The sequence below is a fragment of the Triturus cristatus genome, chromosome 12 (genome assembly GCF_964204655.1).
Source record: "Triturus cristatus chromosome 12, aTriCri1.1, whole genome shotgun sequence".
In the NCBI taxonomy this organism is placed as follows: domain Eukaryota; kingdom Metazoa; phylum Chordata; class Amphibia; order Caudata; family Salamandridae; genus Triturus; species Triturus cristatus.
Window position 1 is genome coordinate 318,110,209 of NC_140595.1, and position 23,672 is coordinate 318,133,880.

At 48.8% G+C, this 23,672-nt stretch overlaps 1 protein-coding gene across 1 annotated transcript in view; it reads left to right on the forward strand.

Moving 5' to 3' along the window:
* The window catches only part of LOC146775962 (chemokine-like factor), a 389,409-nt gene that overhangs the window by 279,365 nt on the left and 86,372 nt on the right, over positions 1-23,672 (forward strand). Inside the window, exon 2 of the mRNA XM_085637824.1 lies at positions 9,999-10,157. Coding sequence (XP_085493950.1) covers positions 9,999-10,157 — 159 coding nt within the window. The remainder of the gene's footprint in view (positions 1-9,998; positions 10,158-23,672) is intronic.

Here is a 23,672-nt window from a genome sequence, read left to right on the forward strand (position 1 = left end):
ACTATTAGGGCAGTTCAAGCTGCAGACTTGGCGGCCCCCCTGACCGCGCCTGAAATCCGGGGAAATATACGAGGAATTGCTCGAAACAAGACCCCAGGCTCCGATGGGCTACCCATTTTATTTTACTCCACTTTAGCAGCACCCCTGGTCCCTAAACCGCTACAATTGTATACTACGGCTTTGAAGGAGAAATGCCTTACCCCCCACGACTAGAGAGGCGACAGTGACCTCTCTGTTGAAACCTGATAAGTCACCTGTAGATCTTACAGCATATAGGCCCCTATCGATCCTTAACATGGAATATAAAATTCTTAGCAAGCTCTTAGCATCGAGGCTGCTCCCCTTACTCCCCACTTTGATCCACTAATGTGGTTTCATACCCAAACGCAGCACCTCCTTAAACATACGCCGCTTCTATGCCATCTTGCATTCTGCTCGACCTGATTCCCGTCATGCGGGTTTGCCTCTCCTTAGATATCTGTGAAGCATTTGACTCTTTAAGTTGGTCGTTTATGCTGGCGACATTGGTTAAATATGGGATTCCTCCAGCATTTATTAAATGGGTGAAATTACTTTATACTAGACCTATGGCAAGGGCCAAGACCGGTACTAATATCTCCCCAGCGTATAATGTGTTTCAGGGTACACAGCAGGGTTGCCCATTATCGCCCTTGCTATTTGTGCTTGCTTTAGAACCTCTGGCACAACAGCTACGTTGTAGGATGGCACCATATAGCATCCTGGTGGGCCAACTATGCCATTCCGTTTCAGCATATGCTGACGACATGTTGCTTTATTTTGTAGATTTACATGTGGATATGGCACCTATCGCATTGCTGTTTGAACAATTTGGAGAGATATCCGGATTATGCCTTAATGCCTCTAAATCAGTGTCTTTTTCCTTGTATGATACATACACACTCCCCTCACTTCAATTTGGTCTACTGCAGTTCAGGGTAGAACCCACTACCTTTAAATATTTAGGGATCCGTATCTACAGAACTACTTCGGACACCGTTGATGGAAATGTTGTCCGATCACTTAATAATCTCAAATCTCAAGTAGCGTTTTGGAACACCTTGCCTTTAACTACTGCAGGCCGTGTAGCCGTCTCTAAGATGGTTATGCTCCCTAGACTACTGTATCAATTTACAAATCTGCCCGTGGTCCTTCCCGCCTGGATCTATAGAGTGCTGGATACGATATTGATATCCTTACTTTGGGGGCCGGGCCTTCACAGACTAGCTCTCGCTAAAATGCAGTTATCAACTACTGAGGGCGGCATGGGAACACCGGATTTCAAGGCATATTCCATAGTGGCCCAACTACAATGGTTGGCTTATTGGGTGGCTGGCCATAATCTATTTGAAATAAGTTATTCCCCCCGAACGCTTACGGGCTGGGACACTACAATCCTTATTATGCCCTGGAGCAACTCGGGTGAAAGGCCCTCCATTTCTTTTACATATTGCACTCCATTATTGGAAACTGGCGATGAGATATGCTGGTGTACCAGCACCATATGCCCCAAATGTACCCCTGTGCAGCTTAACCACGTTGCGGGGAATATTGTCTGCCACTAGATAACGCGGTTGGATAGAGTCTGGTGCTATAACTGTAGGGGACCTATTTTTAGATGGAAATATAATGCCTCATGAAAAATTTGTACAGACCTACTCGGCCCCTCCAACGCTGTTTTTGACGCATGCCACGGTTACACAAAATGTGTGTGAGTACTGGTTAGTGGACCAGAAAGAGCCACCGACCTTCTGATTACTACAGGCATTGAACATAAGGGGACATGGCAGTCACCTAGTTCGGTGGTTGTATCGAGGCCTACGGCCCCATTTGGGAGTTTCCTTGTTAACGCTTCATCAGAAATGGGAAGCTGAGGTGTCTAGAGAATTTACTGACAGGGAATGGGTGCAGAACCTTGAATATCCCAGGCGCGTTTCCCGAAATGTTCGACTAAAACCATACAGATGTTTGTGCTACACAGGGCCTATCTCACACCTCGGGTGATACAGCACATGTACCTCAATTCATCATCGGAGTGTCCCAGGTGTCACGGCATGGACGCAGGTTTTATGCACATGTTTTGGTCCTGCCTCTCCCTTGTGGAATTTTGGATTGAGGTTCTACAAGGCCTCACACACCTCTCTGAGCGTCCTTCTTGGGACACCCCTGAGACCTGCCTTCTAGGGCTCCCCCTCCTTCCCAAGAAGGCAAAAGTACTGCGCCGCTTCACGAATCTCATCTTAATGCTGGCCAAAGGCTTATCCCTCAGCGATGGAAATCTCACAGGGCACCACGCAAAGAGCAGTGGCGGGAGGAAGTTATAACATGGGCCACTGCTGAGAGAGAAGCATTGTACCGTGAAGAATACATAGGCTTGCGGAAGAAACCTATATCTTTAGAGTGGGCTCAAATGATAGAACATTTTAAAATACAACATGTAGATGTCACTGATGACTGATATAATGACGAAATTACGGCCTGCTCCTTCCCCCCTTCCCCTTCCTTTCTCCCCCTCCTCCCTGTGAGAAGGTGGCCTGATATATGCTGTCCACTAGTTCTAGTGGGCACCTTGTATCAGTCCAAACAACCCCTTATGGTGATAGGTTAAAGACAACCTTATGAAAGCTATCCTAGTGGTAGCTATGGAGAGCAGCCTTCAGGCTAAGTCTTGAAGGAATGTAAAGCAGCTTGTTTTACCAGTCTATAATCTCTTGAATGATGAAATGAAAAGACAACCACACCAGGTATATATTTAAAATATATGTATTTAGGTTAACACACACCCCTCTAGTCTCTTTATGAGACTGGAGTTCGAAGTACTTTACTTACAAGTGTTTAAGCATCAGTAAAAGCACAAATACACGTTTGGGCCCTAGGGGCGTACCAAACCATATTCTAAAATAGTGGTATAAGAGCCACGACTGTAATAGGCACTAGGCCTGTTGCCTCTAGAATCGCTGGGACCCCAAGGAACCACCCAAGGTAGTGACACAGGGGACCCACGGGAGCCGTATGCAGTGTGAAAACTGGGGAATGTCGCGGTTTGAATTTTAAAGATTAGGGACACTTCTAATCGAGCTAGGACCAAACCCTTTTGGACTTAGACAGTTCTAGGGTTAGCACCCATGAGAGCACCGGAGTACTCAAGTTACCTCACCCAGGGAAGCCGGGTGCATAGGTGTCTTTTGGTGTCGGGTCGCGTCGTCGTTTCCAATGGAAGCCTGCAAAGAACTGCTGCAGCCGTGAAAAGGAGAAGTGTCCGGATAGATCCAAGCCTGGATCTAGGATGTAAGGAACCTGAAAGCAGAGGGGACAGAGTCTGGGTCACTTGCCAGTGACCTAGGGCAGGATGGACCAATGCCCACAGATGTCGGGTGCTTCAGGTGAGTTGAAGGGTGTCTTGACTCTTCAGCCACGAAGTCCAGGAGGCGTCGATGAAGTCCACGAGCCGGATTCGAGCTGTCCCATGAAGTCTGTCGAGTGCTGCGGTGTCGGCGACCAGAAAGGACCCAACAAGCCTTGGGAACGGCAAGTCACCTGGAATCAGAGAAAGGACTGCGGTACAGACCAGCAAGGTCTGATGGAGTCACCCAGCGAGGGTAAGTAAGAGCAAGTCTGGAGCAACCTTAAAAGCCCAAGCAGAAGTGGAGTTGCCTTCGTGGGGACCTGCTAGCCAACGGGCTAGTGATCGCGAAGGAGCGTTGAGCGGTCGCACTTGGAGCTAGCCCACGGGTCACTCGTGGAGTGGAGGCCAACAATCTTCGGTGCAGGAGGTGCTCAAGGCTTGGGGTACTCGGAGCCCAAAGCACAACTTCGAGGATGACCAGGAAGGTAGTGTTGCTGCAAAAGTTCACGGTGTCCAGGGGTCACGGTTCCACGTTACCCACAATAGCCACGGGCCTCAGCTTTGCTGTGGACTCAGGGTAGCCTCGGGGAAGTCTGGAAATCCACCTCTGGTGATGCAAAGACTTCGGCGTCCGGCGGGAGCTTCAGCAATGCAGACCGGTCAGTTGCTTCTTTGGTGCCTGCCAAGCAGGGGAGTCACTTCTTGACCCCAAGGGAGATTTCTTCCGTCTTCTAGTCGTGATAGAAAGTCGAAGGTCCAGGATATATGTTGCAGAGGTTCATCCAGGGTAATCTAAAGTCCTAGGGACTGGATTCCTATACTTATGCTAAGTTTATGGGATGGACTAACTTTAAGGCCCCACCTATGGGTGGGCCTGGGGTGGAGGTGGTTACACCCCTTCCCCTTTGTCCAGTTTCGCGCCAGAGCAGGGGCTGGGTGCCCCTGCAACCGGTTTGAACTGGGCTATGCACAGGGACACCTTGTGTGCCCCAGGCAGTGTCTCAAAAGCATTCTCTGAATGCACCCACCCTGCCCCAATGCACATCTGTGGTGTCATTTTGGAGTGCTTCCCAGGGGTGGCATAATACATGCTGCAGCCCCTGGTAGGCCTCTGAGGTACCTATGCCCTAGGTACATAGTATACCATATACTAGGGGCTTATAAGGCACTCCAGAATCCAATTAGATATGTACCTAATGTACATGGAAACCATTTTAGAGAGGAAGCAGCTAGGCTGTGGTCCTGATTAGCAGGGCCACAGCCAGACTAAGGTCGAAAAACAGTGAAACACCAGCAAAAAGTGGGGGTACCCATTTGAAGCAGATCCTACTCTCCTACACTCCCTTCCCCCCTCTTTCTCTCCCTCCTCCTCCCCTTCTCCCTCCTCCTTTCTCCCCTTCCCCCCGATAATGGTGCACCAGCCTAGACCTTTCCCCCGCTGGAAATTGAAACAGACCCTTAGTTTTTAGTAGCACAGTTCTTTATTGTTGTTTCTTTATTATTGACACAGATTAGATGCTTAATCAGGAAATAGTAGACAGTACGATTCAGATTGCGATTAATATATCTATTCTGCATATATGTTGCATGTTTGATCCTATAGCACGGCTCAGCTTTGATCATTTCTGCACCCTATGTATGTGTAGGAATATTTTGTAGACATAATCATTGTGGTCTGACTAAATGACATAACACCTTGTCAGTAGTCGCTAAATATTGTATGATTCATCATATACCCGTATACACAAATGTACTGTACTGTAATATTCATCATATCTACAAACCTCAATAAAATGTGTGTTAAAAACAAATCATTAAAATAAAAATTCAACACAAATGTCTTTTTTAGATATCCCTAAATTAGGGTGCTGACAAAATCTTTGAAAGTGGTGTGGTGTAATACAATACTCGCCCTAAATTGTACTGTGCAAAGCAAATGAACCACGGCTCTTTTGAATCTGTTCAGGGGTAGGGGTTTCTCCCCAAAAGAACATTTTGAAAACATGGCTAAAAAAATGCATTACAAAGCAAACGTTTCACATAAATCCGCTAAAACGTCGTAGGCTATGAAAGGGCGCTTCTTAAATATATAAGTCTTTTCATGGTGTGGCAAGCCAGTGAAGCCTGCTGTTCCTCAGGACTTGACCCCACATTTTTCGCCACCAGGGCCATCAGTTTGCCATGGGTGCCCCCCATATACAATGGGTGTCCCCTTATGGCAACAAATACATATAAAGTCCCAGAAATTGTGCTGTTAATCTTATATGTGCACAATGGGTGACCCTAATGCCAAAATGTACCTCATGTATGATAGGTATGATTTTTTCCTGTTTGGCCTCCTTATATATGCCACGGCTGTCATTATGCCAATAATCAGCTACGTGTTAGCTCCAGCATTTTGCCATGTTCCATGCTATATTCCATACCAAAAATTACCTCCGGTTTGCCTGTGACAGGCTTTGCCATGGATGTCCCTTATGTCAAGTATTATCTTTGATGTCAGGTACCTGTCTGTTAATAATTGCCTCCATTATGCCAACACCAGTATTTTGCCAAGGCCAAGAGCAATCTCACAAGCGTAATACCACATTCTCACTCAGGCTAATTTACATTCACTAACTCACTCTCATTCTCACCTACTCACTCAATCATTCTTCATTCTCACACATTTGCACTCATTCATTCTCACTCGCTTGCACTCAGTCTTACACATTGTCACTCATTCTAACACTGATCCACTCAAACCTACTCACTCACACTGACTTGCACTCACTCTTACTCCATCATTCTCCCTCCCTCTAACTCATTCATCTTTACTAACTGGCATTTAATTTCATTTATTGGCACCCCTATCACTGTCACTTTCACTCACACACATGCTCTTTATACACTCACGCTTACACATAACCACTCTGTCTCACACAAACACACACTCATCCACAAGCACACAAACAACATACATATAAAAAAAAATGTTTACGTACTTGATGCTACAGTATTTACTAGGCCTGGGCGTTGGCAGAGTTTGCAGAGTTTTCTGCACTCCGCGGAGCTCGTGGAGTGCAGAAAACTCTGCTTTGCGTAGTGCAGTGGAGTTGTTTCTCCGCTCGCGAACGGTAAGTTCGCAAGCTGCTACTCTGGTAGAATTTCTACCCGAGCGGCAGGAAGACTATCGTGAACAGCAGTTCGCACTCTACTCCGCCACTGGCGGAACTTCGCGGAGTCGTTTTGTAACTTTGCGGAGTTCTGAGTAGCAAAACTCCACAAACTACGCCCAGGCTTCGTTTTTATTACACGCATAGAGAATAATATTCAATTAGTCACTATTGGTGTAATTGAAAATGAGCTGAAAACAATAAGGGCAACGCTATCCCTGTCTTCCTGGCACTGATTTTTCCACCTCTAAGGCTAGGGGTCGCAAAGGCAGTGCCAGGGGTTGCAGGAGAAAGCCAGTAGTCGCAGCTGTAACCCCTAGCGATCCCTAAATGACGTCTGTTAGAAATGGTGTCTCTTGTTGGCAGTGGTTTGCACCTTGTCCAAGAAGGGAGCCTCACTCTAGTCAGGGTAAGGAAGTCACATAGCTAAGATAACCCCTGCTCACCCCATTGGTAGCTTGGCACAAGCAGTCAGGCTTATCTCAGAGGCAATGTGTAAAGAATTTGTACATACGCACAGTAACAAGGTGAAAACACTACAAAAGGAATCTACACCAGTTTAAAAAAATTGCCAATATTTATCTGATAAAACAAGACCAAAATGACAAAAATCCAACATACACAAGTCAAATTATCACTTTGAAAATATTAAGCAAGATTAGTCCATAGAAATCAATGGATTAGTTAGTTTTAGCACAACGTACCTTTGATGCATCAAAAATTGAAGACGGTGTAAGGCGCAGGGGAGGTGAGGCGCTGGAAAAGCAAAGAGATGCATCAGTTCCTTACTACACAGGGGAGGTGATGCGTCGGTTCCTTACTGGCAGGGGAGATGATGTGTCGGTTGCTTTCTCCTGTGCAGGCGAGGTGATGCGTCGGTTCCTTACTGGCAGGGGCGGTAATGCGTTGGTTTCCGGACACGCATTCTCGGTTCCTTACTGCGGCGCGGTGTCAATAAAGAGTTGGTGTCGAGGGATTATGCGTTGAAAATACAGCCATGCTGCATTGATGCGGCAGCGGTGATGCAAGCTCTGTGTCGATTTTGCAACCAGGAGGCAATCGCTGCATTGAATCTTCAGCCACGAGCAGGTGCTACGCTGCAATCGAAGCAGGTGCCATGGACGTTGGTGACACGGTGCTCGGGACTCACGTTGCGGAGCTGTTTCTGACGCGCTGCAAAGGCGAGTTGGGGCCTGCAGTGAAAGCTGTGTCGATGCTTCCAGCGGGAACCACGCTTCGATGCAGGCAGCTGCGATGCGTTGAACTTTTGCAGCAATGCGTCGAGAAAACAGGCACTGGGAGTTGATCCATGGAATTTCTCCTTAAGAGCACCAGGTTACACTTTCAAGGGCCCAGAAACTGGATTTGCCACCACTTGACAAGTTAGGACTCTGAGCAGAAGAGCCCTGGCACTGGTAGATGAAGTCTTTGATGGCCCTGAGATTTGTTAACAGGAGGCAAGGACTCACAAGCCTTTGGAGAACCTTGGAAGCATGATGTAGAAAGCAAAGTCTAGTCCTTTCACTGTCAGGACAGAATCAGCAGGCCAGCACAACAAAGCAACAGGCAGAGTGGCCGTCCTTCCTACAGCATTCAGATGTTCATCCTGGCAGAATGACCTCAGTCCAGAAGTGTTCTGATATTGGGGTGTCAGAGGTCCAATGCTTACATCCCTTTCTGCCTTTGTAGTAGGCAAACTTCAAAGGAAAGTCTTTGGAGTGCACAAGACCCTGCCTTTCCCTGACCTGGCTCCAGACACACTACAGGGGGTGGAGACAGCTTTGTGTGAGGACAGGTACAGTCCTATTCAGGTATCAGTGACAACTCCGCCTGCCAATCTAGCTCAGGAAGGCCCATCAGCCGGGGGTGGGCTATCAGGATATGCAAGGCACAACTCAGCTTCCTTTGTGTGGCAGTCTAGAGTGAATGTAAAAGAGCCCAACTGTCAGCCAACCAAGACGTGTATTCTACAGACAAGCAGAGCCACAGCATGGTAAGCAAGAAAATGCCAACTTTCTAAAAGTGATTTCCCGCAACAGGGGCAGCCCTACTCCAAAGAACTTTGGTTAAATAAACAATACAACAGCTACAGTGGTTCAGGGGGAAATTTGTATAAAAAGAGTGTATTTAACCACCATAAAAATTGTAACTTTATGTGCACCATCTTTATACTTTTGATATGGTTTATGTTTGACAATAAGTTATTTCAATACCAAAAAACGTTTCTTCAAGAAGGTTTTGTCTGTGGGTACCTTTATATTTTCATACATTCATTCACACTTTCTCATGTATTATAACATTTCTTATGCAAATTTCCCCTGAATCACTGTATCTGGTCTATTGTACACTTTATAAAAGTGGCATTTTCAAACATGCAATTTAAAAACCAACTTCACCAAAAGATGTGATTTAAATTATGAGTTCAGAGACCCCAAACTCCAAATCTCTATCTGCTTCCAATGGGAAACACTTAAAAGATATTTCAAGACAATCCCCATGTCACCCTATGGGACAGATAGTCCTTGCGATAGTGAAAAACGTAATTAGCAGTATTTCACTATTGGGACATGTAAAATACACTAGTACATGTTCTACCTTTTAAATACACTGCACCCTGCCCATGGGGCTACCTTGGGCCTACCTTAATGGGGTGACTTAAACGTAGTAAAAGGGAAGGTTTGGGCCTAGCAAGTGGGTGTCCATGCCAGGTCGAAATGGCAGTTTAAAACTGCACACACAGACATCGCAGTGGCAGGTCTGAGACATGTTTACCGGGCTACTCGCGTGGGTGACACAATCAGTCCTGCAGGCCTACTAGTAGCATTTGATTTACAGGCCCTGGGCATGCCTGGTGCCCTTTACGAGGGACATATTAGTAAATCTTTAGCACTGGTTAGCAGTGGTAAAATGCCCAGAGTCCTTAAGCCAACAATAACTGGTCAGAGAAAATAGGAGGAAGAAGGTAAAAGGTTTTGGGATAACCCTGCAAAAAGAGCCAGGTTCAACAAAGTCCATAACTTTACCTACATGTCTTACAGACGCCTCTGATTTTGCATCAGGTCATCTCTTGCTTTTTGATAAGCAAGCATATTCACACTACAATGTAATATTTTTTAATAAAACAAACAAAAGTGAATATCACTACAGCATTCCTTCTAAGAACACCCCAAAAATTTTGATTTATGCTTAGATGATTCATATAGATTTATGTATGAGCGAGCTGTGTTTTGTAGAACTGCGCATATACGTGTGTGTTTGTATATGAACAGGTGGACTGACAATTGGTAGGGTATATCCTGACCATTGCAAGATTTAAGGAGAAGAGAAGATTGAAACATGCTCTGGTATTTCAATTTCACGAGAAAGGCAAAATAGGGACTAGTCCAGGCAATTTACATTTTCAAATTTATTTTTAAATAGAACATTTTGCCAACCCCTATGCAAGTATTTGTTAATAACGTAATCTTTATTTCTTTCAGGTTTTGATACTGATCGCTTTGATACTCTTCATTATGGGAGTGGAGGATGCTATGTTCGTAGTAGTCACCGGTATCGAAGTTGCTGTTGTTATTCTTTTTATTATTCTTTATCTGTTGATGTTGGATAAAAAGATAAAATACTTCAAATGGCCTAGGGTTGTAAGTACTTCTTTATTTTACTACCTTCATGACATGTTATTGTAAGCCTTCAGATGTTAACTATCCTAACGCAAGGGTTCTCAGCCTTTTGTGAGCAATGAGCAACATTTGTTTATCAGTCCAATTGGTGAGCTGTAGCCGAAACACGGCAACACTTAACTTCATAGATGAGGGAGTAAAATTATTGAAATGTGAATTAATACAATAATGTACATATTATGTATAAATAATGCACTATGTTTACACCTGAGGGGGGCGGAGAGGGGGTGTTTAACCCCAATTTTACTAGTTTTGTAGAGGCAGAAAGCCAGCTAGAACACGAGGAAGTAGCATCTTTATTGTTTTGTTTGGGGGGAGTAGCCTGGCATGGGACAGTGTGCCTCCCTCCTTTGGGCATTACGTTTTTCACTGCTCCTGGGTGCAGAAAGCCCACTATCCACCAAGGACATAAGTGTCAGAAAAAACATGGCGGTGACTCACTCAGGCATCAGGCTGTGCCTTCACCCCAGAATGGACTCAACAGTCTTTCTGCACCCTTGGGTGCAGATGAAGGAGTTTACCCCCAATCTGTCTCCCGGAGCGGCAGAACGCCCAGTAAATAAATAGTAAAAAAAAAGGGGGGTTGGGAGTGGCCTGCTGAGACATTGGGCTGTGCATTCACTCTGGAACTGGCTCAAAAGTCTTTCTACCCTCTCTGGGTGAATACATGGGAGTTTACAACAATTCTGACTTGGAGGGAGGGCACGGCAAAAAGCAGACTAGATGTCCAGGAGATATATTTTGTTTTACTGGACGAAATATTGGGTTTAGGCTGGATGGCCTGATTTTGGGCCTTCCCCCACTTCTAAGGTCTAATGGGCTTAGTTTAGACACTGGACTGGCAGAGTGGGGATACATCCAAATTTCTTCTTGCTTGCCATGCTGAATATCTGCATTGTTTGGGCTCAGAATCGGCCACCATCCAGGGAAACTTCAAGAATCTGGGCTGGAATGCTTGGTGTTAGAATCTGTGTGGATCAATGCAGACTTCAGAAGGTTCCTTTATAAAGATGTGAGGAAAATGTGATTGCAGTAAACATTTGAGGTTTGAAGGGCATTGTGAGCAAGAAAATATCAAGGTACCCACATGCGGCACCCCACCCTGGATTCCTCTGTCTTTCAAGTTTTCAATAAGGCCTGGGTTTGGTAGGTTTCCCTGTGCGCAGCCGAGCTTCTGTCCAAATATTGCAGTTACTCTGTCCCTATTTAGGTAATTTGTTTGTCAGGAAATATTGATGTCTCCAAGTTGCTTTTTGGGGCTTCTTATGTAGGAAGAGCGAGGCTGAGCCATACAAGTGGGGTAACATTTTTATTGGGAGAAGTGTGAGAGCATTGGGTGGTAGAAATGGTGTGGATCCTCCCAGATTCTGGAGCATTCCATCACAAAAATGTGAGTAAAAAGCGTGATTCTAGGCAAAGTTTAAGGTTTTCAAATCTCTGTAGGTAAGAAAACGATGTGAGATCTACGCAAGGTACATCAACCTAGACTCCACTGTGTGTCTATTTTCCAAAAATATGTGGGTTTGGTAGGTTTCTCTGGGCGGTGGCCAAGCACATACCTAAATACAGCAATTACAGCCATTGCGAAAATAGGTCATTTTTTAGAAAAAACCCTAATGTCTCCATATTATGTTATAAATTGAATTTCTCTCTTTTATTGGCTTCCTAGTGTATGCCAGTATAAAAAAAAGGTCACATTTGGAATTTGCCTACTGAATCACATAATAGTATGGGTTTCTCCAAATTCAAAGGTGTACATATAATCACTATTGCTAAGCTCGGTATAATGTGCACAATTGAAAAATACCTAGGTTTCCTTTATAGCCATTTTTCATTCATTAGGTTATGTGAATTGCTGCATGGTTCTTACACAGTGAAAAATGCATCTCATTTGGCGTGGTAATCGGGTATTTTTGGACAACCAACAAGTACTATATGTCTCGGCTAACAGAAGGGTCTGATAGACTTAACAGTATGTCAGATTTTTAAATCAGACATTGGAAAAAGTACAGATGAAAACACTGTCAACAATTGCTTTTTTTCCTATTTATTCTCATTATTTTTTAATTTCAACAAATAGTGTCTTTGGGAAAACCATGAACAATCCACACAAATGATTCCTTACTAAATACTGAATGTTGTCTAGTTTTCAGAAATATGTAGCTGTCCGGGTTGACCCATGCATTTCACACCTGGTTTCATCACAAACTAGTAGTAGGTTGAAACCATGAAAAAATAGGAAAAATGGATTACAAAGTTGCAAAAATGTAAAAACTGGGGTAAAAATGGTTTTATTTTCCAACTCTACTTGTTCAAGGAACCTGGTGATCTTGTTATGTTATATGTTATGCTGTGTTATAGGAATTAGTGATTCGCAGCTTGACACCAGAGGTGTATCCAGGCACTGGAGCAGGTGTGAAGGTCATCTGCAGGGTCATAGTTGTAGAACCAGGTCTTCAGCTTCTTACCGAATTCCAAATGCGACAAGGAGGACCTTATGTGTAGAGGAAGGTTGTTCTATGTTTTGGGTGTGAGGTATGAGAAGACTATCCCTCCTGTTCTGCTTCTGCAGATGTGGGGTGTGTGGATGCAGGATGTGTGTGCGCGAGAAAAGGAGGTATAGCATAGGTGTCTAGTCGGCTAGTTGGAGTGAAGACAGGAGTTGAGGTTTGCTGGTCCACTGTTGTGCAGTGCCTTGTATGCATGTGTGACGAGTTTGAATTGGCAGTGTTTGTGTATCTCAGCAGCCAGAAGAAATCCCTGAGGTGAGGTGTGATGTGGGTGCACCAGGGGAGGTCCAGGATGAGTCTGGCAGTGGCTTTCTGGATAGTCTGAAGGCTGTCGAGGAGAAGATTTCGGTATATAGTATGTTGTCATAGTCAAGCCTGCTGGTGATTAGGGTTTGAGTGACAGTGCATCTGATGCTCTTAGGAATCCACCTGAAGATTGTTTTAAGGATCCCTAGGTTGCATGCATGGTTAGTGGGTGATGGGGTAGGACTGAGCTCTGCTGGCCAACAGGTGGAGTTGGGTGGGGAAGTTTTTGTTCCAGAAGATCAGCCCTTCTATCTTATCCGTGTTATCCATTTTTAGGCTGTGGGTTCTCATCCATTCTGTTACGTGGATCATGCATTTGGTGACGTTGGATCTGATTGTGAAGGATTTGTCTGACATGGAGAGGATGAAGTAGGAGTCATTGGTGTAGGAGATGTTGGAGATGATGTGGGATCTGATGACGTCCGCAAGTGGTGTCATGTTAATTAATTAATTAACAGGTGGGGCTGAGGCATGATCCTTGAGGGTCTCCGCAGATCAGGTCTTTGAGTTCCGAAGTGTAGGCGGGGGAGTCTCCTGGTGAAGAACGAGAATATCCATTCAAGGGCTAGCTTTAAATGCCTGTATTGTGTGATATTTTGATGAGGCTGAAGTTTGACATGGTGTTGAATGCTGCAGAGAGGTTCAGCAGTATGAGGCCAATGATTTCTCCTTGGTCTAGAAGGGTGAGGCTCTCATCTGTGGCGGTGAGAAGTGCTCTCTCTGTGCTGTGATTGCTGTGGAATCCCGTATTGGGAATGGTCAAGAAGATTGTGGAGACCTTTGCTGAGGACGGTAGTAGGGAGATGGGTTAGAAGTTGTTTAGTTTATTGGTGTCAACCAATGTTTTTTTTAGTAGGGCTGTGACAGCAGCATGCTTCCACTCCTCTAGCAAAGTTGTGGACTTGATAGAGGAATTGATAATGTGGGTGAGGGATTTGCTGATCACAGGTCCTCCACGATTGTAGATAATAGTGTTGACATGGATCTGTGGGGGCCCAAAGTGGACAGTCTTCATGATTCAAGTGGTGTCTTCTTTAATGAATGTTCGCCAGTTGGTTTGGTGTCTGTCTGAGTGGTAGGTGTGCAGTTTGCTGGCGATTTCCTCTGGGTTAAGTTGCTTTTCGAAGTTATTGAAGATCTTCTAGATTTTGTTGTTGAAGTAATTTGAAAGGTTGTCACAGAGTTTCTGGGAGGGGGTGATGGAGTTGGTTGAGGCAGCTAGGGTGATGAATCTCTTGATGATGTAAAATATCTCTTTGCTGCTGTTGGAACTAGCGTCGATCCTATTTGTGAGGGCTCTCTCTTGGTGACTCTCAGAAAGTGGTGGTTGTGGCTGAGGGTGGCCTTGTAGGTTGATCTGGCATCGGTGTTGTGGTTGGTTCTCCACTTCCTTTTTAGCTGTTTATAGAATCGTTTGGAGTCCCAAAGTTCTTCCTTGAATCAAGAGGCCCGGTTGTTGATTTTGTAATGTTTGTGAGTTTTGATGGGTGTGAGGGAAGTTCTTGGGGTTGATGGTGAGGGCACGATGATGAGGTTGCTGAAGTTGCCACACAGACCGCGTGGTCTGCAGGTTAGGGTGCCCTTCACGGTTGTGTTATTGTTTGCTTGCTGGTTGAAGTGCATGTGTTCCATGAAAGGGGTGTCCGGGTTAGTGGGGGTTGTGCTTTTGAGGGTGTCTTTGTTGATGATGGCAAGACCTCTGCCGGGTTTATGCTGGCACTCATGGTGTGCAATTTTGTATCCTGCAGGAATGGCCCCAGCAATGCTGGGAGTGGAGGCGGGGCAGCAAACCTTTTGCTGATGCCATTTTAATATAATGACCTTTTCTTGCATACCTTATTTATTTGTTATTTTATTTATTTAAACGGTTTTATATAGCGCTGGTTAGACCCAAGGGTATCAGAGCGCTTTACAGGGGATGGAAGTGGAAACAAATTGCAATATTACATTAGTACGAAAAGGAAAAGTGTGAGAAAATTAGCAAAATGTTAAGAACAATAAATACATAGACAAGCAAATGAGAAATACATTTAGTCCATAACCAGGATTTGGATTGTTGTGCGAGCGTGGGTGAGCAGGAATGGTGGGGGGAAAGTATGGAGGTAGGGTGGAACCGAGGAGGGAGATGGGAGAGGAGACAGCATGTGGGAGTGGGCAGTGATTATATGAGAACAAGTAGAAGGAGGGTGGAAGTATATGTGAGGGAGAGAGGCGGGGGGAGGTAAGTCAGGTATAATGTTGTGAGAAACAAAGCACCATCACGGGCAGGTTGTGGGACCCAGTAAGGTGGCAGGATTACTGACCCCAGTATTTGTAGAGAAGGTGTTGTTTGAGATCTTTTTAGAAGCTGAAGTATGAGGGGTTGCAACGTAAATCTTTGGGGAGTGAGTTCCAGATATTAGGCGCATTACCGGAGAAAGAGCGTGACTGGGTAGATTTCTTGTTTACCAAGGGAGGTACAAGTATGAGAGTGTTGGTGCTCCTCATTTTTCTAGGCGGTACAAAAGGGGGTGGTGATGGATGGAGCATCAGAACCAATCAAACACTCGCACCCAGTCAACAGATCTGGGTTTGATACATCACCGTTCTTTAGCCCACTCTGCCACCTCAGTTCAGACATGGCCATATGCAAATCAGTCTGACCCTGTGCCTCATGGGAACAGTCCAGCCCGAACTGCCAAGCCATGCCTTCCCTGGACCGGAAACAAGCTTCCTAGGACCGGTTTCTGGCATTTCAGCCGTCTTCAGCCAGGTTTGCTTGAATCCAGTGGCAAAGTGAGCAAGGGACTCATGTCTGAGCATACCCTGCCAACTTATGGCAAACAAAGCGGTACAAAAGGGGGTGGTGATGGACGGAGCATCAGAACCAATCAAACACTCGCACCCAGTCAACAGATCTGGGTTTGATCCATCACCATTCTTTAGCCCACTCTGCCACCCCAGTTCAGACATGGCCATATGCAAATCAGTCTGACCCTGTGCCTCATGGGAACAGTCCAGCCCGAACTGCCAAGCCATGCCTTCCCTGGACCGGAAACAAGCTTCCTAGGACCGGTTTCTGGCATTTCAGCCGTCTTCAGTTAGGCTCGCTTGAATCCAGTGGCAAAGTGAGCAAGGGACTCACGTCTGAGCATACCCTGCCAACTTATGGCGAACAAAGCGGTACAAAAGGGGGTGGTGATGGACGGAGCATCAGAACCAATCAAACACTCGCACCCAGTCAACAGATCTGGGTTTGATCCATCACCGTTCTTTAGCCCACTCTGCCACCCCAGTTCAGACATGGCCATATGCAAATCAGTCTGACCCTGTGCCTCATGGGAACAGTCTAGCCCGAACTGCCAAGCCATGCCTTCCCTGGACCGGAAACAAGCTTCCTAGGACCGCTTTCTGGCATTTCAGCCGTCTTCAGCCAGGCTTGCTTGAATCCAGTGACAAAGTGAGCAAGGGACTCACGTCTGAGCATACCCTGCCAACTTATGGCAAACAAAGCGGTACAAAAGGGGGTGGTGATGGACGGAGCATCCAGTTCGGGCTGGACTATTCCCATGAGGCACAGGGTCAGACTGATTTGCATATGGCCATGTCTGAACTGGGGTGGCAGAGTGGGCTAAAGAACGGTGATGGATCAAACCCAGATCTGTTGACTGGGTGTGAGTGTTTGATTGGTTCTGATGCTCCGTCCATCACCACCCCCTTTTGTACCACTTTGTTCACCATAAGTTGGCAGGGTATGCTCAGACGTGAGTCCCTTGCTCACTTTGCCACTGGATTCAAGCAAGCCTGGCTGAAGACGGCTGAAATGCCAGAAACCGGTCCTAGGAAGCTTGTTTCCGGTCCAGGGAAGGCATGGCTTGGCAGTTCAGACTGGACTGTTCCCATGAGGCACAGGGTCAGACTGATTTTCATATGGCCATGTCTGAACTGGGGTGGCAAAGTGGGCTAAAGAACGGTGATGGATCAAACCCAGATCTGTTGATGGACGGAGCATCCAGTTCGGGCTGGACTATTCCCATGAGGCACAGGGTCAGACTGATTTGCATATGGCCATGTCTGAACTGGGGTGGCAGAGTGGGCTAAAGAACGGTGATGGATCAAACCCAGATCTGTTGACTGGGTGTGAGTGTTTGATTGGTTCTGATGCTCCGTCCATCACCACCTCCTTCTGTACCGCTTTGTTCGCCATAAGTTGGCAGGGTATGCTCAGACGTGAGTCCCTTGCTCACTTTGCCATTGGATTCAAGCAAGCCTGGCTGAAGACGGCTGAAATGCCAGAAACCGGTCCTAGGAAGCTTGTTTCCAGTCCAGGGAAGGCATGGCTTGGCAGTTCGGACTGGACTGTTCCCATGAGGCACAGGGTCAGACTGATTTGCATATGGCCATGTCTGAACTGGGGTGGCAGAGTGGGCTAAAGAACGGTGATGGATCAAACCCAGATCTGTTGACTGGGTGCGAGTGTTTGATTGGTTCTGATGCTCCGTCCATCACCACCCCCTTTTGTACTGCTTTGTTCGCCATAAGTTGGCAGGGTATGCTCAGACGTGAGACCCTTGCTCACTTTGCCACTGGATTCAAGCAAGCCTGGCAGAAGACGGCTGAAATGCTAGAAACCGGTCCTAGGAAGCTTGTTTCCGGTCCAGGGAAGGCATGGCTTGGCAGTTCGGGCTGGACTGTTCCCATGAGGCACATGGTCAGACTGATTTGCATATGGCTATGTCTGAACTGGGGTGGCAGAGTGGGCTAAAGAACGGTGATGGATCAAACCCAGGTCTGTTGACTGGGTGTGAGTGTTTGATTGGTTCTGATGCTCCGTCCATCACCACCCCCTTTTGTACTGCCTCAATTCTCTAGAGCAGCCCGCTTTGTGAAGTTTTTGTGAGAGATACAGTGGGGTTTGAAGATGCATGGCTTTATGCGTAATGCACGCGTTTTTGTAGGTGGATCTGCCTTCGATGGGAAGCCATTGGAGATCTTTGAGGATGGGGGAGATGTGATCAAACCTCTTTCAATCAGAAAGAAGCCTGGCTACGAGGTTAAGGACAGACTTGATTGGGGCTAGGTGGACTTAGGGTGTTCCGGAGAGCATGGCGTTACCATAGTTCAATCTGGAGACTACTAATGATTGAGCAGATTTAAAGTCATCAGCAAGAATGAAAGGTTTGATTTTCTTGAGGTGATAAAGGGAAAAGAGGGCACCTTTAGCTGTGTTTTTTTATGAGGGAAAAAGGCTGATGTTTTGGTCAATGCTTATTCCGAGAGATTTGACTGAGCTAGAGGTGGACAAGGAGCAGTTGAGAGCATTAAGGTCAGAGATCCAATGTTGAATGGGGAGCCGGTTGTTTTTAGGGGCGAAGAGAATGAATTCCGTTTTTTTAGGGGTGAGTTTTAAGGGGATTGTGATGGAACCATTGTTGAATCTTAGTCAGTGTGTCATTGAGGTGCAGAATATCTGCATGGGATTTGATTCTATAGTAAAGTTGGGTATCATCCGCATAGAGGTGATAGTTGATTCCTGCTTGCTTTAGAATGAGGGTGAGGGGCTCCATAAAGAGGTTAAATAGAGAAGGAGAGAGAATAGACCCCTGGGGAACACCCAAGGAAATAGGCATAGGTTTAGAGAGGCAATTGCTGATTTTAATTTGTTGGGTTCTGTACTGAAAGAAGGAGGTGAACCATTCGAGAACAGGACCATTGAAGCCGAACCGATCTTTGAGGGTGTTGAATAAGGCAGAGTGGTTGACAGTATCGAAAGCAGCAGAGAGGTCAAGAAGAATGAGAAGGGATGCCTCCCCCTTGTCGAGGGAGTGATGGATATCATCTACAATGTTGAGCATCGCAGTTTCCGTACTACAGCCCTTTCGAAAGCCTGACCGTAAAGTGTCCGAAAGGCTAAATGAGTCAATGTGTTTGTCCATTTGGAGCAAGGCGCATTTTTCAAGGGCCTTGGAAAGAAGAGGAAGATTAGAGATCATACGCAAATTGTTAAGGTTGTTAGGGTCAGCAGTAGCATTTTTTCTTTTTTATTTTTTTTGATAAACAAGTTTTTATTGTTTTAAGTGACACAGTAGAAAAACATTGAGCCTGTCGAACCACCAGTTTACAATCGCACAGCACAAGACTGCGCCATCTCCCCGCCCCCTCCCGAAGCCCTCCCCCCGCCCCGTCCCCCCGAACCGCATGTTCATAATATATTGCCCAACCATTTCCCCCAGACCCTACGGTATTTCTTAAGGCAGCCCCTTGCCTGATAGAGAGTCCGTTCCTGTGCCGCACACCAGTCCACTCCAGTACTCCACTTGGCCAAGCTAGGCGGCCGCGGACTCTTCCAGGCCGCTGCAATATCTCGTTTCGCCACCATTAATGCTGTCATAAGGAATAGCTTCTCTGCGCGCGTGCCATCTAGGCCGTCAGTGATGCCCAGAAGGGTGTGTCCAGGGTTATGTGGCACCACCCATCCCAAGACCTCCGTGAGATCGGCTTCTTTGCCCCTCCAATATCCCCCCAATTCCGGACAAGACCACACCATGTGGATGAAGTCGGCAGGATCAATACCGCAGCGAGGGCAAGCTGCGTCAACGGAGAGGCCCGCACGATACAGACGAGCCGGCGTGAGGTAGGCGGTGTGAAGGTAATAAATTTGAATGAGCCTCAGTTTGGCGGAGGCCGTCACCAGCCTGGGGGCCATAAGGGCATCCCGCCAGTCGACCTCATCCAGGAGACCCACCCACACCTCCCACTGTTCCTTCAGGCCTTCCCGGGCCATGGGGGTATTGTTAATAAGAGAACGATGTATCCGGGATATACCCCCCTCCCTAGGTTGGCCAGCAGGACCTGAGCCTCCGGGGGGCTGTGGACCGGCAGCCTAATGTCCAGAGGGGTGTAAATGCGTATGGCGTGCCGCAATTGGAGTACCTATAAAATTGAGATGAGTGGAGGGAGAAGCGCGCCTGCAGCTCCGAGTAGGAGCACATGCGTCCCCCCCGCCAGACATCTCCCAGCTGGGAGATGCCAAGTAGGTCCCATGATTTAAAACCCTCCAGTTCCGCGACGTCCCGCAGCCATGTCCCGTGCCAGAGGGGAGTGGCGCGGGTCAGTCTCCCGGTCCACCGGGTGTGGCGAAGCGCCGCTCGCCAAGCCAGGAAGATCGCTTTGGTAATGTCCGGGCAGGAGGCGGGGATGGGGGCGCCGTACAAGCGGTCTTGAATGCAGGAGAAACCCAGGTCCGCTAACTCCACCCTGTAGGCCGGATCGGACCATCCCCCCCCAAACCAATCATGGATGACCAGGAGGCGGGTGGCCAAGTAGTAGAGGTAAAGATTGGTCATGCCCAACCCTCCATCAAAGGTGGGCAGGCGACATGTCCACAGGGCCAACCGCGGTCTCCCACCACCCCAGAGAAATCTGGTCGCCAACCCATCCAACTAACGAAACCAAGGCCTTGGGAAGGACACGGGAGTATTTTGTAATACATAAAGGAACCGGGGGAGAATCATCATTTTGTATAGTGCCACCCTCCCCAGCGGATTGAGCGGGAGTGATTGCCATCGTGCCAGATCTACCTTGACTTTCTTGACCAGGGGGGTCACATTAAGAGCCCAGCTCAGTTCCGGGAGAAGGGAGACCCAGATGCCCAGGTACTTAAAGGACAACCGGCGGAGGGGAATAGTGTCCTGCCAGTCAAAACACTCCCGGGAGGGGTGCAGAGGCACAAGGACCGATTTTCGCGTGTTTAAGGAGAGACCAGATGCGCGGGCAAAGCGGCCCAAGATATGGAGTGCGCGGGGGCCCGAGCTCGCCGGATCACTAAGGTACAACAGAACGTCGTCTGCGTAGAGGGCTATTCTGTCCGGCTCGAGGCCCGGCCACTCCCAGCCCCGCAGGAGAGGATCCGCTCGGATCAGGGCAGCAAGGGGCTCCATTGCAAGCGCAAAGAGGAGGGGCGACAGCGGGCACCCCTGCCGTGTTCCCCGGCCGATCCGAAATGGTCTTGACAGTGCCCCGTTAACCAACACTCTGGCGCGGGGGCGCGCGTAAAGGACCCGCACCATTCCAACAAACTTGGGGCCGAAACCCAGGTGGGTCAAGACATCAAATAAGTAGGGCCACCCAACCGAGTCGAAAGCCTTCTCGAAATCGGCAAGCAGGAGAGTGAGATATGGAGATATGCAATGGCGGTGAGCCAAGGCCACGTGAAGGCGACGAAGGCAGTGGCGAGTGCCGCGGTCCGGCATGAAGCCGCATTGGTCCGGATGCACCAAGCACGACAAAAAGGGCCGGAGCCTCTGGGCCAGGACCGCCGCGTAAAGCTTGATATCAGTGTTAATAAGAGAGATCGGCCGGTAGGTCGACCTATCACAGGGAGGCGGCGTAGACTTGGGTAGGACCACAATCGTGGCTATGTCGGCTTCCGGAGGGAAGGAGCCTTTTTCGACCGCTTCAGCATAGAGGGCACCTAATCGTGGGACCAGGTGTTCCTTATAGGTGGCATAAAACTCCTGGGGGAAGCCGTCCGGTCCCGGGGTCTTCCCCGCAGACGTGCGCCTTATCGCATCCCCAATCTCCTCAGGAGAAATGGGCACCTCCAGACTCACCCAGTCACCCGCCCAAAGGTGGGGAAGCCGTAGGTTACTAGCGGCAAGCAGTGAAGCCAAGGAAAGATCCGACGCCCTGTCCCGATATAGCTGCGAATAATACTGAGCGAAAGCTTCCGCTATTGCCACGGAGGAAGATTGGAGCCGGCCATCAGAGTCGGCCACCGCTGGGATGATGCGCGATGCTCTGGGGTAAGTAGCCAGCCGATGCAGCAGCGCACCATTTTTATCGCCCCACCTTATACCCTCGCCAGCGAGGATTGCCAGAGGAGCTTAGCCGCATCAAGCGACTGTTGACGAATCTCCTCACGCAGAAGTCGCAGTTGCCGAGTCCCAGCCGGATCACCGGACTCAGACAGAGATTGCTCCAGTCGCAGTGAGCTGCTGGAGTTGCGTCTGGCGATGCCGTACCACCTGTGCTTTGGCCGCCCCCCTAATGGTGGCTTTACAGGCCTCCCAAAGGGTGCCCGCCGAGGAGACCAACCCGTCATTGTCACCGAAATAATGCGTCAATGCGGACCCCACCTCCTTACGGAGCGTCTTATCCTGGGGGAACCAGGCATTGAAGCGCCACATCTGGCGGGCCCCACGGGGCGGGGGACCCAGACCCAGGAGGACCGGCGAGTGATCAGATATTCCCCTGGGGAGGATGCGGATGTCCTGGATGCCGACACAGTCGGCGGGGGGGACAAAGATCGCATCAATACGGGCATGGGTGTGATGGGCGGCCGAAGTATGAGTGTATTGCCGCGCGCGTGGGTGCCAGACCCGCCACGCATCGCACAAGCCCTGAGCCTCCGCCCAACCCGCCAGCTGCTTCGCCCGCGCGGCGTGGGGTGCCGGACCCGAGGAGTCGAGCTGCGGCGCCGAGACAGCATTGAAGTCTCCCCCAAGAACAATAGCGCCCGACGGGAGTGTTGCCAACACAGAGGCGACGTGGGATAAAGCCTGAGACAGCCCGGTAGGCGGCGCGTAGAGTGACAGGAGACTGAGCGGCCGACCCTCAAGCGTGCCGCAAACAGCAATCCCCATCCCGTGGGGGTCGTGGATCACCCGGGTAAACACAAAGGGGAGGGAACGGCGCAGCAGGACGGCGACCCCCCGCGTTCCGCGCAAGAACCCGGAATGCCACACCCGGTCGTACCCGTAGCGCGCCAGAAAGGGGCATTTCTCACCGAGCAGGTGGGTTTCCTGAAGCAGGAGCACATCTGCCTCCGCACGCTGGACATACTTAAGGACGGCGGTGCGCTTGAGTCTATCCAGTAAGCCGTTCACGTTCCAGGACAGGACGCGTACCTGGGCCCTGGAGGCTAGGTCATCCATGGTAGTGATGGGAGCGGAGCGCGCCGGGAGCGAAGCGGCCAGGGGAAGCCAGGACTACGGATCTCGCGCTAGGAGAAGCCATCGGACAGCGCAGGAAAGCGAGCGGCGGCGGAGCCTGTGTGAGTGGCTGCAGGGAGTAGCGTGGAGACACGCGGGGCGTGGCGCTGCATAAGAGGCTCAGTGGAGACAGGTCAATTTGCACGTTGAGGGGGGTTTGAGACCCGTCCGGTCGAGGCGACAGGCGGCGCTGGGACCCCCCAGCCGCATGAGTTGATGTTCCGGAGGAGGCCGAGGAGTCCCTCAATTTTCTTCCAGAGATGCTCGCAGACCGGGTCCGAGCCACCGCCGCGCTTCGGGTTGCCGTGATTGCGTGCGCTTCCTGCGCCGTGGACGTTGGGACCCAGCTGCATCTTGGCCCCGGGGTACAGTAGTGGACGACACCCCTCCGGGTTGGCGCACAGGTCTTTCCTCAGTGAGCCAGGTCCAGGCTGCCCTGGGAGTGTCAAAGAACAGTGTCTTGCCCTGGAAAACGACGCGTAGGCGGGCCGGGAACTGGAGCTGATACTGGAGGCCCAGGGAGCGCAGCCTCTGCTTTACCTCCGTGTAGGAGCGGCGTTGTTCCTGGACCTCCCGGGTATAGTCTGGGAAGATCATAATGTTGTGGTTGTGAAAAGTCAAAGGGCCACTCACCCGCGCCTCCCTCAGGATAGCGTCTCTGTCCCTAAAGTTGAGGATCCTAAGAATAG